The sequence below is a fragment of the Megascapheus bottae genome, chromosome 16, assembly GCF_031878675.1.
Source record: "Megascapheus bottae isolate mThoBot1 chromosome 16, mThoBot2.hap1, whole genome shotgun sequence".
In the NCBI taxonomy this organism is placed as follows: Eukaryota; Metazoa; Chordata; class Mammalia; order Rodentia; family Geomyidae; genus Megascapheus; species Megascapheus bottae.
The window spans coordinates 19,487,504-19,514,239 of NC_143524.1; the positions used below are offsets into that span (position 1 = coordinate 19,487,504).

A 26,736-nucleotide genomic window follows, 5' to 3' on the forward strand; every position below is an offset into this window, starting at 1 on the left:
ACCACTCTTTTTCCATAACAGGAAAGTTCTGCTCTCTGATGCTGCCAATTACTAGAATCGAGGGTGTCCCCATAAACAATCCTCCCCTAGTGGGTATAAGTCATCCTTGAGCTCCCTCTAATGGCCAAAGGTATGTTTATTATTGTTCCTATTTTACAGATGCAGAAGCTGAGGTTCAGACTGGTGAAGTAACTAGCTAAGAGCAGACAAGAGGCAGGAACTCAGTCTGGGTTTTCTTTCTTTCTGTCCTTTCTTTTTATATGACTTATATCCTGCTTTGTGTTCATGTGGCTTTTCTTTGATCAGACTGGGTTTTAGGGATGTTTTTGCTCCCAAACCTATGGTGATCCTTCTAATCATATCCTTGTTTCAGCCGTCTCACTGTTTGAGAACGCTCTTAGCTTATTCTTGTCCTTCAAGGAAGCTACTCAGACACCCACATTTGAGAAACACGAGGTTCCAGCTACAGAAAGACACAGAGACATGCACAGCTCAGTAGATAATTTTCAAAAGACACTGCCCAAGGATGAACTTGAGCTTTGCCACTACTAAGTAACTTAGTGACCTTGGGCAAGTAATTCAACCTCTTGAGGTATTTAAAATAATAATACAGTGTACATTTGTACATGTATATTTAATATACTATATAAATAAACCAGACAGGATGTACCCTATCATACGGAACATATATTAAATAAGCAATAATTCCTATACTTGAAACTGGAAAGAAATCAGATTAGGCCTAATAAAAATAGCAAAGGAAGAAAGCCACAGACATGAGCTCTAACAACATTTATGGTTTAAAGATTGAGGGAAATGTTCCAGACCATAGAAACTTAATTGCAGTCTGACATGGCAAAAGCTAATCTGCCTGGCCCAATTACATGAGATATGACAAGATGGAGAACCCTATTGGGCCAACGTCCAGGGCTGCTTATCTCAAATCACTCATTTACAGTCACAATAATTAACTCGTTGAATACACAGATCAAATCATCTCTACACACCACCTCTGCCACAGGTGTCCTAGTCAAGTACACTGATGATAGCTTTCATATGGCTCCCTTCCTGTCCCCTTACCTGTTCTTCACACTAGATCTTCCCAAGGACTGCAGAAAACATTACCCCTCAATGCCTCAGTTTCCCCATCTAGATCCATTTAGTAATGACCCCAGCTCCTACCTATTTCGTAGAAGGCAAAGAAACTACCACACAAAAGTCGTTTTACATTCCTCTGGCGTTCTCTGGGGCGTGTGTAGATTCCAGGAATTGCACTACACACGGCCTCATTTTAATTCCATGTGGCCAGATGAGTGTTACACTCACGGCTCTTGAATGGCTACGTCTCCAAGGTGCCCGCAAACAGCTCGCCCACATGGGTCAGGGGAAAACCAGTTTCTCTAACATGTGCAACAAGAGAAGCCAAACCAAGTTGTTCTCTCTGAAAACCATCCTCCGCCCTAGTCCTCCCCGATCCCCATTCTTCCGTTCCCCACCGTGGTCAGCCACCCCTCCGGGAAACCCTCTCAAGTCTCTCCACAGTTCAAAAAAAAAAGCACTGTACCGGATCCACGCTCCGCTCCGCACGCGGCAGGACTACAACTCCCAGCATGCTCCGCGCAAAGAGGTTCGTACTCCTCGGCTCACCGCACGCTACCAGAATCAAGCCCCGCTCCCGCGTGCGGCAGGACTACAACTCCCAGCATGCCCCGCGCGGGCGGGTGGTGTCACATGACTCGGACTTCCAGGCGACCCGGGGCACGTGACGACCAGGAAGATGGCGGCCCTGACAGCCGAAGACTTCGCCGCGCTCCAGAGCCTGCTGAAGGTAAATGAGAGAGGCGCTGACTTACTCTTTCTCCCCGGCTGCCCTTTGTCTCCGGGACTTCGCAGGCTTACAGGAATTAGGAATAAACTGGCCTTGGCTTGGAGCCACACCTCTGCCATTATCTCTGTGTGACTCCGGGCAGAATCGTTTGCACGTTCTGGACTTTTGAACCAAGTGTTGAACAAATATTGATGACGCCCCGATAGGAAGGGCAGCGGGAAACGAGATGGGAGACGCGAAAGCACTGGACAGACCCCGTACTGTGACCTCTGGGGCTGGCTTTGGGGATCGGTGCTAGACTCGCGTTAGGACTTCCTCGTGTCATCCTGCGGGTCGTCTGCTGCCCACCGTGGCTAAGTCCTTCCCTGACCCACGTCCCCGGGACCTCAGCGCTGCCCCTGCGTGGAGCTGGCGTCCCGAGTACCCCCAGGCCTAGGCTTCAGGCTCGCCATGCCCCTCCAGGCCCTGCTTCCTGTAAGGGCCGCCTCACTGCTCACCACCGGTTGTTGGAAAGATTCAGAGACTGGAGGAGACAGAACTACCAGGGCTTCCTTAAGCCCAGTTGAAATGGTGGGCTGGAATTAACTTCCTCTGTCAAAAAAAGAAAGAAATGACTATTCTCCTTCGTAAAAGTTGTCACTCGCTCACATGGCGTTTGCCTGTTTTCTGTCTTCTCTCAAGAATGTGAGATTCATGAGAGAGCTTGTCTTTCCTTCCCCGGGAAGAAGTTGAATTAATTACATGCAACGGTTTATGTACAGCAGCAACGTCAGTCTACATACTGATCCTATTTGATGAAGTACTGAGGATTGAACCCTACCACTTCTAGCCCTGTCCCCAGTCCCTTCTGTTTGTATATTTTGTTTTTTGGATAGGATTTCTACTGATTTCACCCAGGCTAACCAGGAACTCTGGATCCTCCTGCCTCCAGCTTTCTTGTAGTATTTTTTTTTTAATGGCCTCTCCACTGTTATTTGCACTTTCCCCTCCTGAAACTGCTTACAGTCTGTTGCACAAAAGTTTACCAACTAGGGATACACCTGGTAGGCGGTCTCAACTCAATACATACTTGTGCAATGAACTAAGTCTTGTAGTAACTGATCTGTGGGATGAAAATGAGATCTCATTTCCGAGCTCATTGCCTTTTCACTGTCATTGCATCTGTTTCAGACTATAGTCTCTCCACATCTGTTGGTCTTGGGAACTCCTTTCTTCAATAAACTTTATAAAGTTGATGTGTATCATAGGTACAGAAACTGAAAACTGCAATGATTTATTACACACCCATATAAGTAACACCAAGTCAAAAAATGAAACATTGCCAGTACTTGCAAAGTCTTCCTATTATTCTTTCATCCTGGCACTTTCCCCTCCTGTTGTCATCCCTGTCATTACTTCTAACAATCTAATATGGCTCACATTTGGACTTCACATGTATGGAATAATACAGCATATACTTCTTTGCATCTGGCCTCTTTAATTCGCATTATTCCTTCATTCATTTTCATTGTTCCTGTCCTGTGTACTTTTTCTAATAATTGAACTTCATTTTGGATAAGCATAAATTGGCATGAAGTTGTAAAAATGACAATGCAGCACTCTTATCCTTTTACTGAGTTTCCCACAATGAGGACATCCTGAAAACTTTCAGAATCATATTACTAACAGTATTTTTACACCAATATGATCAAAATGCAGAACACTTCCATAACCTTTGATAAAACCCTTTGTTTTAACCCATGCCCATTTCCATTTGCCTCCACAGCTTTTTTAAAGCTCTGTCATTCTTCTGTAATTTTGTTATTTCAAGAATTGTATGCTTTACTGTATATAACCATCTGGGACTGTCTTTTTGTTGTTGTTGTTTCTTGTGGGACTTGAATGCAGGGTCTGGGTGCTATCCATGAGCTCTTTTGCTTGATGCTAACACTCTATCACTTTAATCCACAGCTCCACTTCTAGTTTTCTGATACTCCATTGGAGATGAATCTCAAAGACGTTTCTGCCTAGGCTGGCTTTGAACCATGATCCTCAGATCTCAGCCTCCTGAGTAGCTCTTTTCTTTGAGCAAAGAAAGATCAGGGACAGTGCCAAGGCCCTGAATTCAAGCCCTAGGACTGGCCCAAAAATAATTTTTATCGTTATTATTAAATTGTTGTATACTAGGGTTACCATTTCATAAATCAAGTAATGAGTTCATTTCTCTTTTTTGGATGTCACCCTTCCTTTGCATTACCCCAATTTCTCCCTTCCAGCTTTTCCCACAAGTTACATAAGTTGTTTTCCACATAATTTATACTGGATATCATTTGTTCACACTTCTGTGGCCCCATTTTGTCCCCACCAAAGAAAACCTAAAGCAAAGTCAAATGCCACAAACAAAAACAACAATAACACCCCCCCCCAAAAAAACTATGCTTCTATTTCTTAGAATTCATTTTGATAAATAGTATTTTAAATGTTTAGAGACGTTACTTTGGATTCTTCCCCTATGTGTATCATCTAGTCTGATTGCCTATGAATGCTTAGAGTTCTATATAGGTTATCATGTCTGGTAATATTTTAGATCAAGCTTCTATATATGAGAGAAAACATGTGTTTGTCTCTCTGAACTTGGTTTGATTTGTTTTAGGTTCATCCATTTCCCTGCAAATATATGATTCAAATGTATTATTCGTTCTTTTTTTTTTTCTTTTGTTGGTTGTGGGGCTTGAACTCTGGGCCTGGGTGTTGTCCCTAAGCTCTCTAGCTCAAGGCAATCACTCTACCATTAGAGTTTGTTTTTTTCATTTTCTGGAGATTCATCCCTGTCAGGTACATTTTTCCTTTTAGTAACTGGTTTTCCTTTTGGTAACTGGTAAATGGTTTAGATGTCCAAAGCTTTGTTTAATCACTGACCTGGTGAAAACTGGTTTCCAGTTTTTGCTATCATAAATAAAGCTGCTCTAAATACATGTATAGGCTGTGAGTACAGTGCTGGATCATCTGGTAGTTGCATGTTTTGTTTTTTGTTGTTTTGTGTGTGTGTGTGTGTGTGTGTGTGTGTGTGTGTGTGTATGTGTGTGTGTTGTGTGTGTTTAAGGAACTCTTTAAGTTGTGGTCCAGAATGGCTGTCCCATTTTACATTTCCACTAGCAACATATGAGTTATTTACTATTTTCACCAGCATTGGGTATTTGCAATATTTTATTTGAACCATTTTGATAGGTATGTCTTGGCATATCATTGTGGGTTATTTTCTTTTTTTAAAAAAAATCAATGTATTCGTGTAGTAATGTCAAACCCCTTTTCATGTGTTCATATGCCATCTATTTATGTCCTTTGATGAAAAGACTGTCTATGGTCTTTTTGTTGTTGTTGGTGGTGGTTGTGGGGCTCAAACTCTGGGCTTGGGTGTGCTGTCTCTGACCTCTTCAGCTCAAGGCTCTACTCCTTGAGCCACAGTGCCATTTCTGGTTTTCTGATGGGTAACTTCAGCTCAAGGCTCTACTCCTTGAGCCACAGTGCCATTTCTGGTTTTCTGATGGGTAACTGGAGATAAGAGTCTCACAGACTTTCTTGCCTGGGCTGGTTTTGAACTGCAATCATCAGATCTCAGCCTCCTGAGTAGCTAGGCGTGAGCCACCAGAGCCCGGCTTTTCTCCATATTCTTATTGTTTGTCTTTTTAATTTGACTCTTGTAGTTTTTTCTTCACTAATGAGGTTTGAACTCAAAGACTGTGCCATCCTTTTAGCCTCTTTTGCTGTTATTTTTGAATAAGGTCATACTTTTTCCCAGGCTGGCCTGGATTTCAATTTTGTTTATGATTCTCATGTAGCTTGGAAGATAGGTGCATGCCACTGTGCCCAGCTTCTTTACTAATCTACATAGGGTCTTAAACACTTTTTACCGAGGCTAGCTTCAAACTGAGACTTCCTCCATCTCAGTCTCCCAACTAGCTAGGATTATAGGTTTGAGCTACAGCACTTAGCTTGGTTGTGAGTTTTGAAAAATATGTCCTAGGTACTAATCCTTTTACAAATAGATGGTTTGCAAATAGTTCCTCTGAATCTGTATTTGGTCCTAATCCATACGGACTATATTAGTTTGCTAGGATTTTCATGACAAGGTACTGTGAATTGGATGGCTTAAACAGAAACTTATTGTCCCACAACTCTGAAGCTGTAAATCCAAGGTCAACATGTCAGCTGGATTGGTTCCTTCTGAGTGTTAATCTGTTAAATTTATCTCTCTTAGAAAATTTTCTCACTTCTACCATCTTCAGCATCTTTTGGCTTAAAGACTGCTTCATTCATCTTTATATGACATATATCATGGGCATCCAGGTCCAAATTTCCTCTTCTTCGAAGGGCATTTGTCATGTTTGATTAGTTCATGCTAATGACCTCATCTTAACTAATTACATCTAATTACAACATATTTCCAAATAAGATCACATTCTGAGATGACTGGAGTGTTAGGACTTCAATTTGGAGTGAAGAACACAATCAACTCATAATCAGGGATTTTGCAGAATGAAAAGCTTTAACTTGATGAGGCGCAATCTATCATTTCTTACCTTATGTGAATTAGGCTTTCAGTGTTAAGTCTAAGAACTCTTTGGCAAGCCATAAATCTGAAACTTGTATTTTTTCCTAAGAGTTTGTTTTATATTTTGCATTTGTGTTTCATATTTAAATCCATATTCTTTTTGAGTTATTTTTGTATAGTATATGATAGTTAAATTGAGTTTGCTTTTTTTTGCCATGTCAGTTTCAGTACCATTTGTGGAAATAAATATCTTGCTTCCACTGAATTGCTCTTGCACCTTTAACAAGAATCAAGCGTGTTTGCATGTGTCTATTTCAAGGTTCTCTACTCTATTGAACTAATGTCTCCCGGCAGTCAATGCCACACAATCTTGATTGCTACAGCTATCTATCTTGAAATCAGATAGACTGATTTCTCTTATATCATTCCTTTTTTTAAAATCAATATTTCTTTAGCTATTCTAGCTCCTTTTCCATTCACTATGAATTTTTGAAATGATATTGGCTGTATCTAGGGCAAAATCTGATTATATTCTTAATGTCAATTATGTTAATCCTGTGTATCTGAATCGAAATCTTTAGACTGAACCTCCATATATATCATATATACAAACATTTGTTTAATCATCTCTGAGTCATCTGTCTTGTATAGTTTTCATAATACAAATCCTACATTTTATTTATGAGCAATTGCAAATGATATGTTTTCTTCATTCTACTGTACAGACAGTACCTGGTTTATGGTGGTTTAACTTAAAAAAATTTTATTTTACAATGATGTGAAAACTATAAGTGTTCCGTAAAAATCCTACTTCAGATTCTGAAGTTTGCTTGTTTGCTGGGCTAGTAGTGATAGGCTACAGGATGCTTTATTACTGTGCTCAGCAACAGCTAACTCGCTCTGGGTCCTAGCCAACCATGTAATCATGGGTATCAATAACTAGTACTCCATAATGTCATACCAGGGTGCTTGTAGGTTCTTTGCATTAAATACATTTTCAACTTAGGATTTTTAATTTATTGTCTTTAAGTAGTTGTACAGAAGGGTTCCATTCAACAAATGAGTTTATAAGTGCAATGCATTTGATCAATGTCACCCCTTTCAATATTCTTTCCATCCCCATTTTTAACATGATAGGTGAAACCCTATCCTAAGTTAAGGAACCACTATAGAGAAATACAACTTTTGTATGGCTTGTATTTGCACACTTGCTGAACTCATAGTAGGAAGTTCTGTGAGTGTGTGTGTATGTGTGTGTGCATGTGTGCTCACATATGTGTATACATTCTTTGGGATTTCTACATAATTGTGTTATTGTTAAGTAACATTTACAAAGATAAATCTAACATGGTAAACAGTTCATGTTATCTGTAAATAGGGACCAGTTTTTTTCTTCCTATATAACTGACAATTCCCTTAATTTCCTTTTCTTGCCTTATTTCATTGGCTAGAATGTTGGATAAGAATGGAGGAATAGGCATCCAAGGACAGTCTCTATTTCTGTTTTTCTAAGTTTTTTAAATTAAGAAAAATTATTAAAACTTATCAAATATTTTTTGCTTTGACTGATATTGTGATTTTTGAGTCGTTCTAGAATTTTTTTAATTTTTGAATCATGTTTTTATTAAAGAATTTATTTACATATTTCAAATGACATATTTAACAAACAGGTATTCATGAAGGGAATCTCTATATACAATCACTGGCACTTAGATTTTAGAACATAATTAAAAATAGGCTGAGGGTTTGTATGTCATATATACATATTAATCTATGTAATAAAACATTAGGTCTAGAGTCATAAATTTTTATGTCTATGTAGTTGTGTTTATATTTCCAGAACCATGTCCATAGTATTGGGTTCACAAATATTGAGTCCTTGCTCTTGTACTGTTTGGATTTAATAGCCACATATTAAGGATACCATGCGCCTTTTGTTCCTTTGGTCTTGACTTGTCTCACTCAACATGATTCACTCTAAATTCATCCACTTCCCTGCAAATGCCAATATTTTATCTTATCTGTTGGCTATGTAGAATTCCATTGTGAATATATATATATATATATATCACATTTTCTGTATCCATTCATCTGCAATAGGGCATCTGGATTGTTTCCATCACCTGGCTATTGTGAATAGTGCAGAGATGAACATAGCTGAGCAGGTGTCCTTACCATATCTTGGGTTATAATGTTCAGGATAGATGCCCGTTGTTCTAGAACTTTAATTCAGGGCCTTGTGCTTACTAGGCTGGCACGGTACTGTACCACTTGAGCCACACTTCAGCCCTGGTTGTTTCTAATTTTTGAGACAGGATTCAACAAGCATTTCTATCTTGGCTGGTCTTAAACCACTGTCCTTCTACCCTCAGGCCCCTGAGTAATAGTTACAGCCTCTAGCTTCTGGCTTCATGTGATGTTTTCCCTTTAGCCTGTTAATATGATAGATTACATAGATTTTCAAATATTTAGGCAGTCTTGCATCCTTAGAATAAATACTACCTGGTCATAGTGTGTAATTCTTTTTATACTTCTTTTAGCTAATGTTGTGTTAAGGATTTTTGCATTTGTTTTTATTAGTCTGCAGGGTTTTTTTCTTTTTTGGTATTTTCTTTATCTAGTTTTGATATCAAGGTAATAACAAGCCATAAAATTTGTGTTAATATTTTTCCCCAATTTTGTTTTATAAAAAAAAAAAGATGGTGGCCAGGCGCTGGTGGCTTACCTCTATAATCCTAGCTACTTAGGAGGCTGAGATCTGAGGATCAGTTCAAAGCCAGCCTCAGCACAGAAGAGTCCATGAGACTCTTATCGCCAATTAACCACCAGAAAACCAGAAGTGGTGCTATGCCTCAAAGTGATAGAGTGCTAACCTTGAGCTGAAGAGCTCAGAGATAGCACCTAGGCCCTGGGTTCAAGTCCCACAACTCCCCACACACACACAAAAAAAGAAAAAGATGGTGTAGAATTGTTTTTTTCTTTTTTTATTGGTCTTTTTTTTTAATTGTCATAGTAATGTATAGAGGGATTACAGTTACATTTACCAGGTAGTAGATCTTTTACTTTTTTACCAGTCTGGGGGCTTGAACTCAGGGACTGGGCACTGTCTTTAGGTTTTGCTCAAGGCTAGCACTCTACCACTTGAGCCACAGCACCACATCTGGCTTGTTCTGTGTATGTAGTACCGTGGAATTGAACCCAGGACTTTGTGCATGCTAGGCGAGCATTGTACCATTAGGCCATGCTCTCAGCCCTATGTTTTCATTTTCATAATTCTTCATCTTTCCTATTTTCATTCTTCTGTTTCCTTTGGATTTTTTATTTTATGTGAATTTGTTCTTTTTTTATCCTAAATTCTGGTGGTGGGAGCCTGGATTTTCCTTCACACACTGGAATTTTTATTTTATTTTTATTTTGTTTTTTGCTAATCCTGGGGCTTGAACTCAGGGCCTGAGCACTGTCCCTGCACTTTCTCAAAGCTAGAGCTCTGCAACTTGAGCTACAGCACAACTTCTGGCTTTTTTTTTTTTTCCTGCATATGCGGTACCAAGGAATTGAACCCAGGTCTTTGTGCATGCTAGGTGAGCACTCTACCACAAGGCCAAACTCATAACTTGCACACTGTAATTTTTAAGTTTTCTTATACTTATGGATTATTTAGAAGTGTGTTAGAAGTTTAAGTGTTTAACACTTTCCTATTTTCTTTCCGTTAGTGATTTCTTATCTAACTCAAAGTGGATCAGATTCTGATCCATAAAAGGGGAACAAATTTAAGAGATTGAAATGATACAGTGTTTTCTGTTTCTGTTATAACTGAGACTATGAACTATGTTGGTGTGTTTAGTGGATACTTGAGATGAATGTGTGTTTTGCTCTTTCTGGGCACAGCATTCCATAATAGCTATTGGAGTGATTGATGATCTCAGTGAATTCTTCTATATCCTTGTTGAATATCTGTGTAGTTGTTCTATCCATTGTTAAAAGAGGTATGTTGATGTCTCCTGCTATATTTGTGAACTTATATCTATTTTCCCTTACAATATATGAGTTTAGTTAAGTCAGTTCTTGCTTCACACATTTCCAATTTCTTTGCTGAATACATATATATTTAGGATGTCTTGTTGGTAGAAAACCGTTTATTGTTATATATATTTCCATTTTTGGTGATTTCCTTTTTGTGAACTGTGCTTTATCTAATATTAATGTACCACTTTAGCTTTCTTTTGATTAATGTTTGCTTGATAAAACTTCTATCCTTTCACTTGAAGCCTGCCTCTCATTATGTTGAAGGGAGTTGTTTTGTATGCAGCATTTAATTGCATCAGTTTCTATCCACACTGCCAATTGCTCTTTATTAATTAGAATATTTATGCCATTTACAGTATGTAATTATAGATATGCTAGCATTTGTCTATTTTATTTTTGTTTTGTCTCTTTTTCTTGATTTTTGTTTCTTTTTACTTTTATCTGCCTTCTTGTGAGTTATTTGAACATGATTTAGCGTTCTGTTTTATCTACAATTCTAAAACATTTCTAGTTACAGCGTTTTAAATCAGTTATTCTAGTTACATTGTGTATACATAGCTTGTTATGTCTACTGATGGTATCATCTTATCAGTTAAGGTAAAGGATAGAATCTTTACCTCCCTGAGTGTATCCCTTCACTTTTCTCTCACTTAAACTGTCTTAGTGTTTCCTCTATATACATTAATACCTGCATTATATAGTGTTATTTTTGTTTGAACTTTGATATGTAATTTAGAAAAGTCAAGGTGAACTTAATAATAATATGTATACATATATAGCTTTCTCTTCTAACTTCCTTCCTTATGTTCCAAGGCTCCTGTTCTGGGAAAATCTATTGTGGAAGAACTGACTACCGTACTTATATACCCAAGGCACCAAGAGACTGAAGAAAGATGTCAGGCACAGCCACATTCTTGATGGTGATAAGACCACAATTGTGCATAAGGACGTACAAACTCTGATGGTTTTCTTTATTTAAATGGTAGTGGGAAGATAGGCCAGTATACTGAGGGCAGTCATTTTTGGGGAACTCAGGGAAGTTGCCAGTCAAGATAGTACAGTCAGGCTAAGTGGGGTCCCTACACTTTTTTCATTATTTCTTTCCTGTTTAGAGAGTTTGCTGTAGCCATTTCTTAAAGGGTAGATCTTGTTACAAATTTTCTTAGTTTTCTTTTATCAGTGAATGTCTTTGTTTCCCTTTCATTTCCTGAAGACTTTTTTATTGGCTGTAGGATTCTATAGTGACAGTTCCTTCAGTGTCTAAAAAGTACTGTGCTTCCTCTTTCTTGCCTCTGTGGTTTCTGATATGAAAGCTGCTGTCATAGGAATTACTTGGGTTGTTTCCTTCACAGTTTATAGCTTTCATTTTTAGAAGTTTAATTATGATGAGTCTTAGTGTTGGGTTTTACAATTATTCCTTACTTAAGATTTACTCAGATTGTGGAACTATACAATCATTAGGTTTCTAGATAAACCTTGAAAGTTTTCAACTATTATATCTTTGAATACTTTTTAAAATTTTGGTCTCATCTTCAGTTATCTCCTTCAGCACTTAAAGTGGTCTTAGTGATCTTGGTGCTATCAGTGATATTTCATTTTCTGTTGTACTCCTACAGATCTGTAAGGCCTTGCTCATTAATTTTATTGTATTTTCTATGTCATTCAGATTGTGTAGTTTCTATTATCTGTCTTCCTGTATACTGATAGTTTATCCTCTGTCACTTCCATTTGGTGTGCTGCACCCCATCTGCTAAGGAATTTTTTTTATTTATTTTGTTCATAGTTTTTTCTTTAGCTATTGTTTTCTCTTTAAAATTTTATACTTTATTTTTGATATCCTCCCATTGCTGAACTTTTATTTGCTTGAAGAATATTTTTAACTACTAAAACATTGTTATCAGAATGCTTTGAAATCTTTGTCAGTTCACTTTACCATCTGCCCTCTTGGTGTTGGCATATTCTTTCTTTCCCACCTACTTCTTGTTCCTTTTTAATACAATGTCCCTAGGTTCTCCCTATGTAACCAGAATCTTGCTTCAGCTTTCCATGGTATCTATCAGTGATCTTTTTCTTTCATTCAGCTTGAGATTGTTCTGTTTCTAGTTTGATGAGTGATTTTTATAGAAACTTGAACGTGTTGAAAACACGTCTGAATCTTATTTAAATTGTATGCTTTAGTTGTCTTTCATTGACATTGTTCAGACAGGGAAAGGGACTTGTTCCTGTCATGGTGAAGTAGAAGTCTGGGTTCCCACTTAGACCCATTGGTATGTTGCTGTGAAGGTTTTTGCTACTGCTAGGCAGGGCTACAAGCCATCTACTTGTGGTCTTCATTAATACCACAGGGCAATGTGGCTTGCTGCGTGCTGGTGAGGATGAAGATCCCAGCTCTTACTCAGCCTTCTTTTTTTTTTCCCCCTTCCCTATCAAATTTCAAATATCCAAATACAAATAAATTCAATATATCAGATAACAAAGTGAGATACTATACCAATATGAGATAACCAAGGGACAGCAAAGGAGATGAGAGACAACATAGTACATTAAGGACAACAATCATTCATTATATGGCTTTTGTTTCACTATCCTGGAGGTCCTTTCAATTAGCTTCACATTATATGTCCTTATGTATCAAGATTTTGCTCTATTGCAAATCTCTGCTAGTAGAGCCCAAGGTTTCTACTGATTATGACGAATGAGGGAAACCATTGAGCCTAAGTTCCTTTGAGTCTGGCTTACTTCACTTAATATGATTTTTTCTAAGTCTTTCCATTTCCTAACAAATGGGGCGATGTCATTCTTTCTGACAGCAGCATAGAATTCCATTGTGTACAAATATAAGTCTTTGGCCCATTTTTTAATGGGATGGTTGTTACTTTGGAGGTTAGTTTTGGAGTGATTCAATTTTTTGAGTTGTTGATATATTTTAGATATGAGGCCTTTGTCCGTTGTTTGGTTGGTGAAGATCTTCTCCCACTCTGTAGGCTTCCTGATTAGTTTACTAGCTATGTCCTTTGCCATACAAAAGCTCTGCAGTTTAATGCAGTCCCACTTATCCAGCCTTTCTCTGATTTGTTGTGATTCTTGGTCCTTATTAAGAAAGTTTCAACCTGTGCCAAGGAGGCCTAGTGTATCTCCTATTCCTTCCTGTAGAGTTTTCAGTGTGTCAGCTTTTACCTCCAGGTCTTTGATCCATTTGGAGTTAATTCTAGTGCAAGGTGACAAAGAAGGATCCAGCTTTAGTTTTCTGCAGGTGCTTAACCAGTTCTGCCAGCACAACTTGTTGAAGAGGCTGTCTTTCTTCCATTCTATTTTTTTGGCTCCCTTGTCAAAGATTAGATGGCCATAGGTCTGTGGTTTAATATCTGGGTCCTCAGTTCTATTCCATTGGTCTTCAGGCCTGTTCCTGTGCCAGTACCAAGCTGTTTTGAGAATTATAGCTCTGTAATAGAGTCTAAAGTTTGGAATTGAAATTCTTCCAGCGCTGTTCTTTCTGCTAAGAAGTGTTTTTGCTATACGGGGTCTTTTATTATTCCATATGAAATTTTGGATTGCCTCTTCTATTTCTTTAAAGAATGACATTGGGATGTTGATGGGTATTGCATTGAATTTGTAGATAGCTCTTGGCAAGATTGTCATTTTCACAATGTTGATTCTTCCAATCCAGGAGCATGGGAGGTTTTTCCATTTCCTTAGTTCTGCTTTAATTTCCTTTTTTAGGGTTTTAAAGTTTTCGTCAAAAAGGTCCTTTACATTCTTAGTTAAGCTAATTCCTAGGTACTTTATTTTCTTTGAGGCTATTGTGAAAGGAGTTTCTTTCCTGATTATTGCCTCGTTCCTCTCACTGTTGGCATAAAGGAAGGCAGTTGATTTTTGAGGGTTGATTTTATAGCCTGCTACTCTTCCAAAGCTTTGAATCAGCTCAAGGAGCTTGGGAGTAGAGTCTATAGGATTCTTTAAATACAGAATCATGTCATCTGCAAAGAGGGATAGTTTTATTTCCTCTTTCCCTACTTGGATCCCCTTTATGCTTGCTTCTTGCCTTATTGCACTGGCTAGGAATTCTAGTACTATGTTAAAGAGTAGTGGAGAGAGTGGGCATCCTTGTCTCGTTCCTGATTTTAGAGGGAATGGCTTTAGATTTTCACCATTAAGTGTAATACTAGCAGTAGGTTTCTCATACACAGCCTTTATTACATTGAGGAATGTTCCATGGATTCCTAGTTTCTCCAGAGCTTTTAACATAAAGGGGTGTTGGATCTTGTCAAATGCCTTTTCCGCGTCTATTGAGACAATCATGTGATTTTTGTCCTTGCTCCTGTTGATGTGTTGAATTATATTAATTGTTTTGCGTATGTTGAACCAGCTTTGCCTCCCTGTGATGAATCCAGTTTGATCATAGTGTATAATTTTTTTGATGAGTTGTACAAAACCAACACTACAGAGAATTCTGAAAGATGTTCTATACATAGAAAACCAAAATAAATGCAATATAGGGAAAGAAATGGCACCTAAACAGCATACCACCTAAGGACCACAAGAACTGTCAAGACACAGGCCCAAATAAAAGCTTTTAAAAATGGTAGGACCTAATAAATATCTCTCAATCCTAACTCTCAATATCAATGGACTCAACTCTCCAATTAAACGGCATAGGCTGTCTAGTTTGATCAAAAAGCAAGAGCCATCGTTCTGCTGTCTTCAAGAGACACATCTTACCCAAAAAAACAAGCATCTTTTGAAAGTGAGAGGTTGGAATAAACTCTACCAAGCTAACGGCCCCCATAAACAGGCTGGAGTTGCCATCCTCATATCAGATAAAATAGACTTCAAACCAAAATTAGTAAGAAAAGACAAAGAAGGTTACTACATACTACTAAAGGGATCTTTCCTCCAGGAAGACATAACGATCCTAAATATTTACACACCCAATCCCGGAGCTCCAAACTTCATCAAGCAAACTTTACTTACACTGAAACCATACATAGATCGAAATACAGTGATTGTCGGTGACTTTAACACACCACTTTCACCTATGGACAGATCAACAAGGCAAAAAATCAACAGAGAAACCTTAGAACTGAACAACTATATAGAACAACTAGATCTAACAGACATCTGCAGAATATTCCACCCAGCAACAACACAATATACGTTTTTCTCAGCAGCACATGGAACATTTTCCAAAATAGATCACATGTTAGGCCATAAAACAAACCTGGACAGATTCAGAAACACAGAAATTATTCCATGCACACTCTCAGACCACAAAGGCATCAAACTGGAACTGAACACACATCTGCACCAACGAAAACCCTGTAACTCATGGAGACTGAACAACATATTGTTGAATCACCAATGGGTCATTGAAGAGATCAGAACAGAAATCCAACAGTTTATGAAATTTAACAGTAAGGAGAACACAAACTACCAACTCCTTTGGGACACAGCAAAGGCAGTACTCAGAGGAAAATTTATAGCGCTGAGTGCCTACAACAACAAGTTGGAAAAATTGCAAACCAACAAGTTAATGTCCCACCTTAAGCTCCTGGAAAAAGAGCAACAAACCAACCCTAATCCCAGTAGAAGAAAGCAAATAATTAAAATCAAAGCAGAATTAAATGATTTGGAATCCAAAAAAACTATAGAAAGAATCAACAAAACAAGGAGTTGGTTCTTTGAAAGAATTAACAAAATTGACAAGCCCTTAACAAATCTTACCAAAAAAAGAAGAGAGCATATCGAAATAAACAGAATCGCAGATGAAAATGGTAATATCACGACAGAAATTACCAAGATCCAGAATATCATGAGGGAATACTTCTCAAACCTTTATGCCAACAAATTTGAGAATCTAGATGAAATGGATGAATTCCTAGCCAATATTAACATACCCACACTGAACCAAGAAGAACTAAGCCAACTCAACAGGCCTATTTCAAGCTCTGAAATAGAAATGGCAATTAGAGAACTTCCACCTAAGAAAAGCCCAGGGCCAGATGGATTCACAGCTGAATTCTATAAGGTCTTCAAAGCAGAGCTCACACCAATACTCCTCAAGCTCTTCAACGAAATTGAAAATGAAGGTTCCTTACCAAACTCATTCTATGAAGCCAGTATAACCCTCATCCCCAAACCAGACAGAGATTCATCAAAGAAAGAGAACTATAGACCTATATCTTTGATGAACATCGATGCAAAACTTCTCAACAAAATACTGGCCAACCGTCTTACTCAGCCTTCTCTGATGCTACCCCAGCAAATGTATTGGAATACTTCAATCTAGTCCTGTGAGGCTTTCTGTTCAAGTCTAGGCTTCTCTTTCAACCTTTGACAACATCTCTAAAGTAGGTCCACAGTTCTTTCTGTGGTGTTTGGTTGAAGTATCACAGTTATACTCTAAATGTTTTCTGCCTTACTAGTCTATTTTGGTTTTTTTTTAGTCTTTTGGCTACAGAGGGCAGATGTATATTGGAGGGAGTTTGTTGTGTGGGGGGACGGGAGGGGAGGGACTTTTTTCCCCCTGTATGTATTGACATTTGCAAGGTGCCCTCTTCTTCAGCTCAAAGTCCAGGATAGGTGAGGCAAAAGGAAAACCCAGGGAACTCACTGTCATTCTGCAGGTCTCAACTTCCTCCCAGACCTTTATCATCTTCTCCTCTCCTTCCAGACTATCTTACCTTTGTCAGTGTTTGTAAGTGTCCACAGATTTTAGTTTTACTTTGAAGAAAGAATAAGTACATCTAGTCTACCTTTCCAGAAGCAGACATTGTCTGTAAACCTTAAATCCTGAGACCCAAAGATGTCAAATAATAACTAAGACAAAAATGTGAGTACAGAGTATAATTTTGATTTCTTCATGTGTGAATTAATTCATAGGCATCCTCAAAAGATGTCGTCAGACAGCTCTGTCAAGAGAGTTTTTCCAGTTCAGCCATTGGCTCAAAAAATCTCTTGGATATTACGTGTTCCAGCTTGTCTGTGACCCAGGAGGAGGCAGAGCAAGTAAGTGTCAGAAGTGACCTTTGACCACTGGCTAGTGTCACTTGCTAATTTCTTTCTTCACTTCCCAATCACTGCTTCCTTATTGTTTTCAGAAACAGCTATTGGCTTTGCAGCAAATTTCTGATGAACGTTTAAAAAAATATATAATCAGAAGCCAGATGCGTGGCTCATGCCTGTAATCCTAGCTACTCTGGAGGCTGAGATCTGAGGATCAATGTTCAAAGCCAGCCCAAGCACAAAAGGAGCTGATACTCTTATCTCCAATTAACCTCTAAAAAATGGGAAGTGGGGCTCAAAGGGTAGGGTGGTAGCCTTGAGCTGAAGAGCTCAGGGACAACCCCCAGGCCCAGGGGTAAGGCGGTAACCTTGAGCTAAAGAGCTCAGGGACAGTGCCCAGGCCAAGTTCAAGCCCCATCACCCACCTGAGTATTTTCTTTTCAGACTTAACTACCTGACAGTGCAGAAGAAGGTCAACTTTTTTGAACTTTCTTTACCAGCTTGAACTTCCAGATGGTGATGCATTGCCAGCTGGGTAGCTTGAGGCAGACATTTCTGGGCTCTTTGTGCTGCAGTATAGAGGCCTGAGTAGCACCAGGGAGAGCATGCTGCTGAGTTCCATCAGGCTTCCTCAGGATGCTTTGTGTGCCACACTCCCTCCTCATCCCTCTGCCCCAAGTAGGACTCTCTTCCCAGGGAATAGTTAAGGAATTATAAAGCAATGACTGCCTTATCTTCCCAGGGCTGTTATGCTTCTAGAATGGGGTGTTTTCATCCAAATGAGTATTTGTGGCTGTTTTGTTTTACTGCATTTTTGTGGAGTTTTGTGCCAATACTAGGAATTGAATTCAGGGCCTGGGCACTGTCCCTTAGTTTTTTCACTTAGGGCTGGCCTTCTACCACTTGTACCACACATTGCTCCACTTCCTTTGGCTTTTTGCTAGTTAATTGCAGGTAAGAGTCACTTAGCCTACATTAAGGCTTTCTGCCCAAGCTGGCTTTGAATCACAACTTTCAGATCCCAGCTTCCTGAATAGCTAGGATTACATGCATTCGGCTTAAAATGTTTAATTTAGATTTGTGTTCATTGAAATCAACAATAGAAAAGTAAGAGAACTGGAGGTGTGGCTCAGGCTGCACAGTGCTTACCTAGCTAGTGCCTGAATTTATACCAAAGTGTGACGTGAAGACTTAATATAACTAGTACATAAGAGGATACGGGGAAGGGGACAATCAAAGCTGTGATCATAAGCATTTATCACTAAGTTTAACCTTCCCCCTACTTCTTGGTGTGTCATTGCAGAGTTAGTCAACCTCCAGTGATACCAGAAGGAGCCCTCAGTCACTTCCAGAGAGTTTTCACATTTTCCCTGCCATTCCTGGGGCTTGAACTCAGGTCCTGGGCATAGTACCTGAGCTCTTTTGTTCATGACTGGTGCTCTACCATTTCGAGCTTATGGCTCCACTTCCAGTTTTCTGGTGGTTGCCTGGAGATAAGAGCCTCCAGGACTTTCCTGCCTGGACAGCGCCCAGCTTCCAGAGTTTTCTTAAAGTCCACTAAGCATCATATTCACAAATCACCTGTAAGCCACACCTGGTAACAGATCCACATTGAAGGACGCAGTAGAGAGTAGGCAAGGATGTGCTCGATGGTAGAGCACTCGCCCTGTGTGCACAAAGCTGCATATAGCAGGGTGAAGTCCAGCATTCTTTCGCAGGTGGCCAGCCAGGAGTTGTTTTGTTTTCTTTGCCTTCCCAGATGACAGCTTAAGGGCAAGGACATGAAACTACCTTGGATTCAAAGCCCAGACACCACAGGAACCAATATGTTTTGTCACAATTCAGTAAGCACAGTGTCAGGCTCTTGCAGGTAACATGCCGCGCCACTCAGGGAAGCCCAACAATGAGGGCCCCAGATGTTTACTCAGCCCTCTCAGTCCAAAGGCACTGGACCAATGCAGGGTTGCCTAGTAACCCAGTTGCCTTTCTACTTCTCCCAGGTTACCAAGGAAACAGCACTAGAAAGTTAAGTGAAGGTCAGATTCTCCCACAGAAGGAAAAGGATATTAACTCTTTGCCCACAAGTAGAGTTTATTTCAAGCAGAGAGCTTCCTGGGTCTTGAGTCCTCACTCGTGTGATACGTTCAGTTAGATGTCAGTGTATAGCTGTGGGGTTGAGTTTGGAGCCCTAGTCCTTCCCCTTGCCCATGTTCCTTCCCTTCCCTGTGCTTCCTGTACCTTCTTTTCCTGCCACTACAGCACTGTCCCCTCTACCCTGTAGTTACTCAAGGCTCTGCATCACCTCACTAGGCTGGTGACATTCCGTGACCTGTCTTCTTCCGAAGCAATTCTGGCTCTCTTTCCAGAAAATTTCCACCAAAACCTCAAAAACCTGCTGACAAAAATCATCCTAGAACGTGTGTAAGTGATTTTTTTTGAGAGTTCCTTCTAAAAGTTCTATTATTTTTATTCTTGTTCTAGAATTGTTTTCATTGTTGAAAAATTAGAAAATGCAGATTAGCTAAATGAAGAAAATAAAACATCTATAATCCTATCACTCTGTGGTTATCAGTATCAGTTCCTTGATAGATAGGACTTGTTTAATGTTTCTCTTTGCACATAGATGGAGAGGGTGATTTTTTTTCTTAGCTAAATAAATAAATAAATTGCTTACTTTCAGAAAACAGTATAAATATTAATGACATGTTGATAAGTATTTACCTTCAGTATCATTTTGGATGGCTAAAATATATTCCATCATGTGAAGGAATTGGGTATACATTTAAAAATTTTTTCATGTTAAACATTTAGGATATTGGTGGTTTTCCACTTCAATGAGAAATGTATGTCGCTTGTATAATTTATATGCTCATGTATTTAATGATTTCTTTCCAGGATTAAAGGGTTCTGGTTGTGTATTATCAAACTGGTCAAAAGCAGTGCTTTTTCCCGCAACAAAATACAACATGCCCTACCTTTTGCTCCCTGCACTTTCACTGGGGGATTGATTGATTGATTGATTGATTGATTGATTTTTGTGACTTGTCTACCTATCTTTTGAGCTAGGCAGAGCCTTTACACAATTAAAAAAATACTTAAGTAGAATTGATTTTTGTTTGCCAGAAGGCTTGAGCAGGCTTCCTAAAAGCAATAGAGATTATGCCTTTACCAGGGAATTGTTGTTTGTTTAGAACTTTCTCACACATGACCATGTTTTACTCTGACTCTGACACCTTATTTTGATGCTAGGTGCTATACTGTTGGCTTCCTCTGCTATGCAGTCCTTTGTGTAGTAGGTGCCCGAGAAAGAAGACAATTAGTTCACCTTTTGTCTGTTTTGTCTTTGCACAATAAGATCACAAAGCCTTTAGCCTTTTGTTCTTTGTTGACCTAAGCTATGAAGCTAACTGGCAGTACTATGGTCTTAATGTCACTAACCTGTGGTAAAACAAATACAAAACTGCTTTTCTGAGGCAGGTCAGGTCTGAGAGCCTCTCTCATCAGAAAATTCAACCTCTAGCCCTTTTCCATTGAATTTTTTCCCTCCTCTTTCCCTCTTAAACAGGTCTTCATGGAGAACAGAAGCCCAAGCAAATCAGAGTGAGTACTGGGACAGTGCTGAGTGCTGCCTCTCTTCACCCTGCTCCCAGGCCAGAGCTGCCTCCACCATGACAAGAGACGTGAACCAAAAACCAAAGGGAACTCCTTTAGGCCCCCATTATATGCTGGATTTACTCTTTTAATTCCACTATTTAATTTGTTTCCTGATTGTAAAAGCATATTTTTAAAACTAGAGAAAATATCCAAAGCAGAAAGTGAAGTTCTTAAAATAATTATATTTCAGTGAAAAAAAGCTAACAGTAATTGTACTGGAATGGAATGAACAGTTGGAATGAAAGTGTGTTTATTATCCAGTCATTGCACCATCCCTGAGCCAGGCCCAGTTCTGGAGCCTTTGATCTTCCCTGTCTCACTTAATCCTCCAACTACCCTCAGTCTTCATCTTTTTATTATTTTTGGGGGGGGAGAGGGTCAGTCATGAGCTTGAACTCTGGGCCTGGGCACTGTCCCTGAGCTCTTCAGCTCAAGACTAGCATTCTACCACTTGAGCCACAAGGCCACTTCCAAATCTCTTCATCTTTAAGACAAGTATTTTAAATTTCAAAATTATTTTTACTGGCTGAAAGTGAAAAGCATCACATGAAGGAATTAGGTATTGCTGAGACCAGAGCTCCTCAGCTACCTATGTCTCTCCTCATTCTATCCTGACATCTGGAGAGTTGTGTGTTTGAGCAGAAGCCTGGAGACACTATTAATCAGTACTAAAGTAAGGTGACACCGCGCAATGGATAAGACCCATGACTTGCTCAGGGTCTTGGATTCCATCTGTCTCTTTTAGAGACTTAGCATGTAAATCAAATACTTGAATGTGGATAGCCCTTAGTGCCACCTTCCCCAGAAAAAAAAGGCCCGATAAGTGTGGGTGACATGAGCTGTTGACTAAGCTGTCTCCTTCACAGTTTCTCTGCCACGCCTTGTTGACTTGGACTGGAGAGTGGATATCAAAACCTCTTCAGACAGCATCAGCCGCATGGCTATTCCTACCTGCCTACTTCAGATGAAGGTATGTCCCCTGCCATCCTAATTGAAGTCATATGGCCCCTCTTTGTCATCTAAAATCCAGCCATCAGGCCTGAGGTGTGACTCAAATGGTAAAGTCCTAGCCATGAAAGTAAGCTTAGTAAGAGTGAGGCCCCGAGTTTAAACCCTAGTAAGGCAAAAGTAAAAGTCACTAGTCCTATGAGGAAAAATAAATAGAAAGATAGCATAACCCAAAATGCACATGCTTGTACACAAAGTATACATAGACTACCATATTCACACATCAGGATTGTAGTAGAAGATACACTGAAATTTAAAAACAACAAGATGAGTGTAGAGCATTATAGTTTTTACATTATTTGTTGATACCTTTCCAATTCTTGGAAAGTTAACTTCAACAATAGGCATGTGCATTCAGATTCCAAATAGCCTCTTAGGTCATTTCCATAGGCTTTTGCCAACTTCTGTCCAACAGTAACAGCCAGTCACAGTACAGTTGATCAACCTTGGGTTAACTGTAAAAGAGATGTCATTTTTCATTCACTGGCTCATGTGCCTTCTCCTCATCTTCACATTGGAATTCAGGACTCTTTGGAACGCATAGACTCATTTGGTAGGTTCTGTTTAAAAATTAATTAAAATTAGCATCCAAAAAAAAGTAACACCTGTGAGGTGTTGATATAAGGATGTAACTGAATTGTCAAGAAGAGTAGTTTAATTCCTTTCTTTCTTAAGATGAAATAAATGTAACTATAATTTGTCATGTACCCCATGGAATGTTTTATGTATCCCATAGAGCCCACTTCTTAGAATCTCAACAGTAGAAACATGTAGCATTTTCTCACTTGAGAAACCTAAAGGTTTGGGGTATTGAAGAGGAAGCCTTCTCTGGACCCATGGTATTATTGCAAAAGGAAAGTGATCCATGCCTCTGCCCAGCTACTTCACTCTCCCCAGTTGCTAAATGACCCATGGCTGGGCCTCCCTGCAGTTCTTAGTGAGTAGTTTCTTTTCAGAGGCTGAGTAGGGCTCACAGGAAAAAGTGAAGATAGGCAGCTTTGACTTTGTGGGCCGTGTGCTCTTTACAGATCCAGGAAGACCCCAGTCTACGTGAGGATAAACCCTCCATCTCTGCCGTGACCATGGAGCTGAGCAAAGAAACACTGGACACGATGTTAGATGGATTGGGCCGCATCCGAGACCAGCTTTCTGCTGTGGCCAATAAATGATGAGGCCAGTTGCAGGTACCACGGTCTGCCCCAGGGCCTGGTCCTCGAAGATGCTCATGTTACCATGCAGCCTGTTGTGCAGCATTGCTGCCATCTAGAAGGTCTATATGGACTGTGAGGTAACAGCTGGATCCCTTGCTGTCCTCCCCTTTTCTCTTTCTGAGGCTGAACACAGAAGCCTCCATCTTTGAAATGCCCTTGTGTACCTCATGCTTGCTGCGGGCATGAGAGGGAACCTGCGCTTCATCGGCTGTCTCCGCATGGCCATGTGATGAACTCAGGCCAAAACTCCTGGGCTTACCTCCTAAGGTTACTGCTGACAGTAGCTCTGACGAGTTCATCTCAAGCCCTGGATCACACAGGAAGACTCCGGCTGTGGTGCCAGCAGTGTCTGAGAAGCCAGGCTGCCACAGAGACTAGCTGCCACTGCCTGCCCCTCCTAGAGCATTCCCTGAGCCTCCCAGCCCTGCTAGACCACTTCCTGTTCCAGATGTCTAAAACACTGCTGGGTGAAGAAATGGGAACAATAGGAAATAAATTCAAGTTTTATGATTCCAGTCATGATTTCTTTCATCTGAATTGCTGCATGCAGCTAGCACATTTTTGAAGATGATCCCAATTTCCTAATTCCCAGCCAGGCCCATGATCCCTGGTGTAGAATGAAATCGGCATAAGAGCCTCCCCACTTACTGTCTGAAAAAACTGACAGTCTCTAAGCACATATTACAAAAGCCATGATGGCAGCATCTTAAGGATTTAATCATGTGATGTCAACTTGGTCATAAGCATACCATAGGGACTCCACGGTGTGGACACCCTTCTTCATTTTTCAAGACTATTCCTGTGGCAACAGCAGGCAGCCTGCTTTCTGAACTCCTTTTCCCAGCAGGTTCATGTGTATGGGCGTGTGTGTGTGTGTGTGTGTGTGTTGCAAAGAGGAGGTAGTAGAATGTCTGATTAAGACATGCACTTGTGAGTCAGGCAGTCAGGAATCAAAAACTAGCTGTACTTCTCACTGGGGAAGTACTTGACATTCTCTCCCCCCACACACACATACATACTTTTTATTAGCAACAATTAGTTGTATAAAGGAGTTTCATTTTGACATTCATATTATGGGCCTCTCTTCTCCCCCCTTCCCAGTCCCATCTCAACTTTGATTGTCCCATTTTCACATGTATGCATAAAGTATTTTGATCTTATTCATTCTCTCCATTCACCCTCTTACTAATGCCCACACCCCAGATGGGGCCTGTTTTATATTCTTGTCATTTTTGTGTATATGCTAATCATGCAGAGATTTCACTGAGATTTTATGGATGCATGTGTAATAATTTAATCAGATTGCTTCCTGGCTTGCTCTGACTCTCCCCATTCCTAGTATCCCCTATTCTTCAACAGCTTCGTTAATTTCTTTTTACTATCTTCATTCAGATGCATTGTATTATTCACTCTAGCTCCTCTGCCTGTTCTCTTAGTCATCCCACAATTATAAACATAAATAACTCCATAATTAAAAGTGCATGTGTATGTGAAAGACAAAAGAGACAGAAACAGAAAGATCCTATATGTGTTTATGTATATTTTTGTCTTATGTCTAACATCTACGTTTGAGGACTTTTGTTCTTCTCAACTTGGCTTACATTGTTTAACTAGATGATACCTGCTTCTATTTTTTTTTCATCTGACATAGTTTCATTCTCTGTATGAAAAATAAATCTCCATTCGGAGGAAAAGGAAGGCTTCTATACTGTTGGTAGAAATATAAATTACTGGAACCACTATGGATTAGTATGACAGTTTCTCAAAAGACAAAAAAAAAATAGCACTACCACTATAGTATCCAGCTCTACTGGTAGCACTTTGTTGTATATATAGTATCCAGATCTATTGGTAGCACTTTAGTGTATATCTAAAATAATGTAAGTCAAGAAACAATAGAAACACTTGCACATTCATGTGCATTGCAGCACTATTCACTACAGCCAAGCTTGACCTCTAAGGATCAATTCCTACTGCCCTTCTTTAAAAAAAAATTAAGTAATAATACCTACTGTATAAGACTCTTCTGGAGATTAAATGATACTACATACCCAGCACACTTAGCATTGTGCTGGTAAAGCAGGAAAGGCTCAGTACCGTAAAACCTGACTACTAGTGGAAATGACAGTGATGTTTTGTGCATTCGTTGTTCCATTTGTTACAAGGTTGGTGTAAGAACGGATGTTATCTTCCCTTCATTGTTAAAGAAAGCAGCTTACAAAGGTTTAGTTACCTCTGGCCAGTAGCCTTGTTTGGACTTCAGCTTTCTGCAACACGTAGAGAACATAGAGTTCTATAACTGGTGCCATTTGGAAAATTCTGGAATGGAAGATGAAAAATTGTACCTCTGTCCATTCAGATACTGGGAAATCAAACAAGCTCTGCTTTGTCCGCTATGTCCCAAAGCTGCTTTTACAACATCAGCTCTGAATACACTACTTGATCCATACTTATGTTTGGGGAGGTTCTGAGAGGCAAGGCTGCCTGTCAGAAGGGTGGCCTGACAGGTGCAGGACAGGACAGAAAGGGACAAGCTCAGGTACCAAGGAGCTGGGGCACCTTGCCCCTCTCTTCCCTCCCCCCTCCCCTGCTTCCTTACACACCAGCATGAAGACTCTTGATGGACACAGAGTTTGCCTTCCTGGAGTAGTTCCCTGGCTCCAGACAGATGTAGCTGTGGCACTTGATCCTTGAGCTGCTCTGGAAGGAGAAATACCAGGGCTTCATCACCTGTCAAGACTTAGGACTTTTCAAAAAACAGAAAAAAAAAAAACCAGCCATGATTGTTTCTTCCACATTACCTGCCCTGGCTAATCCATGCATTCTGCCTACCTGACCATAAGCTTCAACAGCAACTTAGTCCTGATTCTACGAACATGCCACCAAAATTGTCTCAGGAATGACTCTGGCAAGGCCAGTCTTGGAACAGCAGGGCAACCTCCTCTCCATCTGTTCTGAGAAGAGGGCTAGCAATGCTAGGGTCTGTCTTCTGCCAAGAAAGCCCATTTGCAACAGACCATCCAGACCTCAGGGTGGAGAAGAGATAGATGAACTAGTGTTCCTGAAACCTGTCCCGTTCCTCAACCTATCCAAAAAGCCTGATGAAGGAGACAATGTAAAGTATACCCAGGGTTAGTTTTCATCAGGAAAGAGAAAATACACAGACACAAAATTTTATGCTGATGGAGCCTGAAAAATAACATGCCAGACCACTCAGGGCCACATGGGAAAGGATCTTGTCCTCAGGGCAAGCCAGAACCAAATATTCCTTCCTTTTCCCTATCTTCACTAAATATTGAGCCACCAGTAGCCAAGAAAGAGTGCTCTTTTAGTCTGCTGAATTAGAGAACAAATCCCAGCAAAAGGCAGATAACATGTTGCAACTTGATCAATGTGTAAAGCAGCATGATCGTATTAACACTGACCCCACAGTTGGCCTTTCATGGTTGAGTGAGCAGTCAGGCAGAGCACTCTCC

At 39.9% G+C, this 26,736-nt stretch overlaps 1 protein-coding gene across 1 annotated transcript; it reads left to right on the top strand.

Annotated features, from left to right (window-relative positions):
- Positions 1–1,758: 1,758 nt before the first annotated feature.
- On the top strand, positions 1,759–23,775 carry Commd9 (COMM domain containing 9). Its single transcript, XM_090347877.1, has 6 exons — positions 1,759–1,828; positions 17,265–17,390; positions 19,669–19,808; positions 20,953–20,987; positions 21,908–22,011; positions 23,078–23,775. The coding sequence occupies exons 1-6, from the start codon at positions 1,778–1,780 to the stop codon at positions 23,216–23,218; spliced, it is 597 nt and encodes a 198-aa protein (XP_090204003.1). The 5' UTR covers positions 1,759–1,777; the 3' UTR covers positions 23,219–23,775.
- The last annotated feature ends 2,961 nt before the right edge of the window (positions 23,776–26,736 follow it).

Excerpts from the sequence above, each read along its gene's own strand:
- Commd9 (XM_090347877.1), top strand. The coding sequence starts at position 1,778 with ATGGCGGCCCTGACAGCCGAAGACTTCGCCGCGCTCCAGAGCCTGCTG. Across the intron at positions 17,391-19,668 it reads CCCAGGAGGAGGCAGAGCAA|TTACTCAAGGCTCTGCATCA; the intron begins GTAAGTGTCAGA and ends TCTACCCTGTAG. Across the intron at positions 19,809-20,952 it reads AAAATCATCCTAGAACGTGT|GTCTTCATGGAGAACAGAAG; the intron begins GTAAGTGATTTT and ends CCTCTTAAACAG.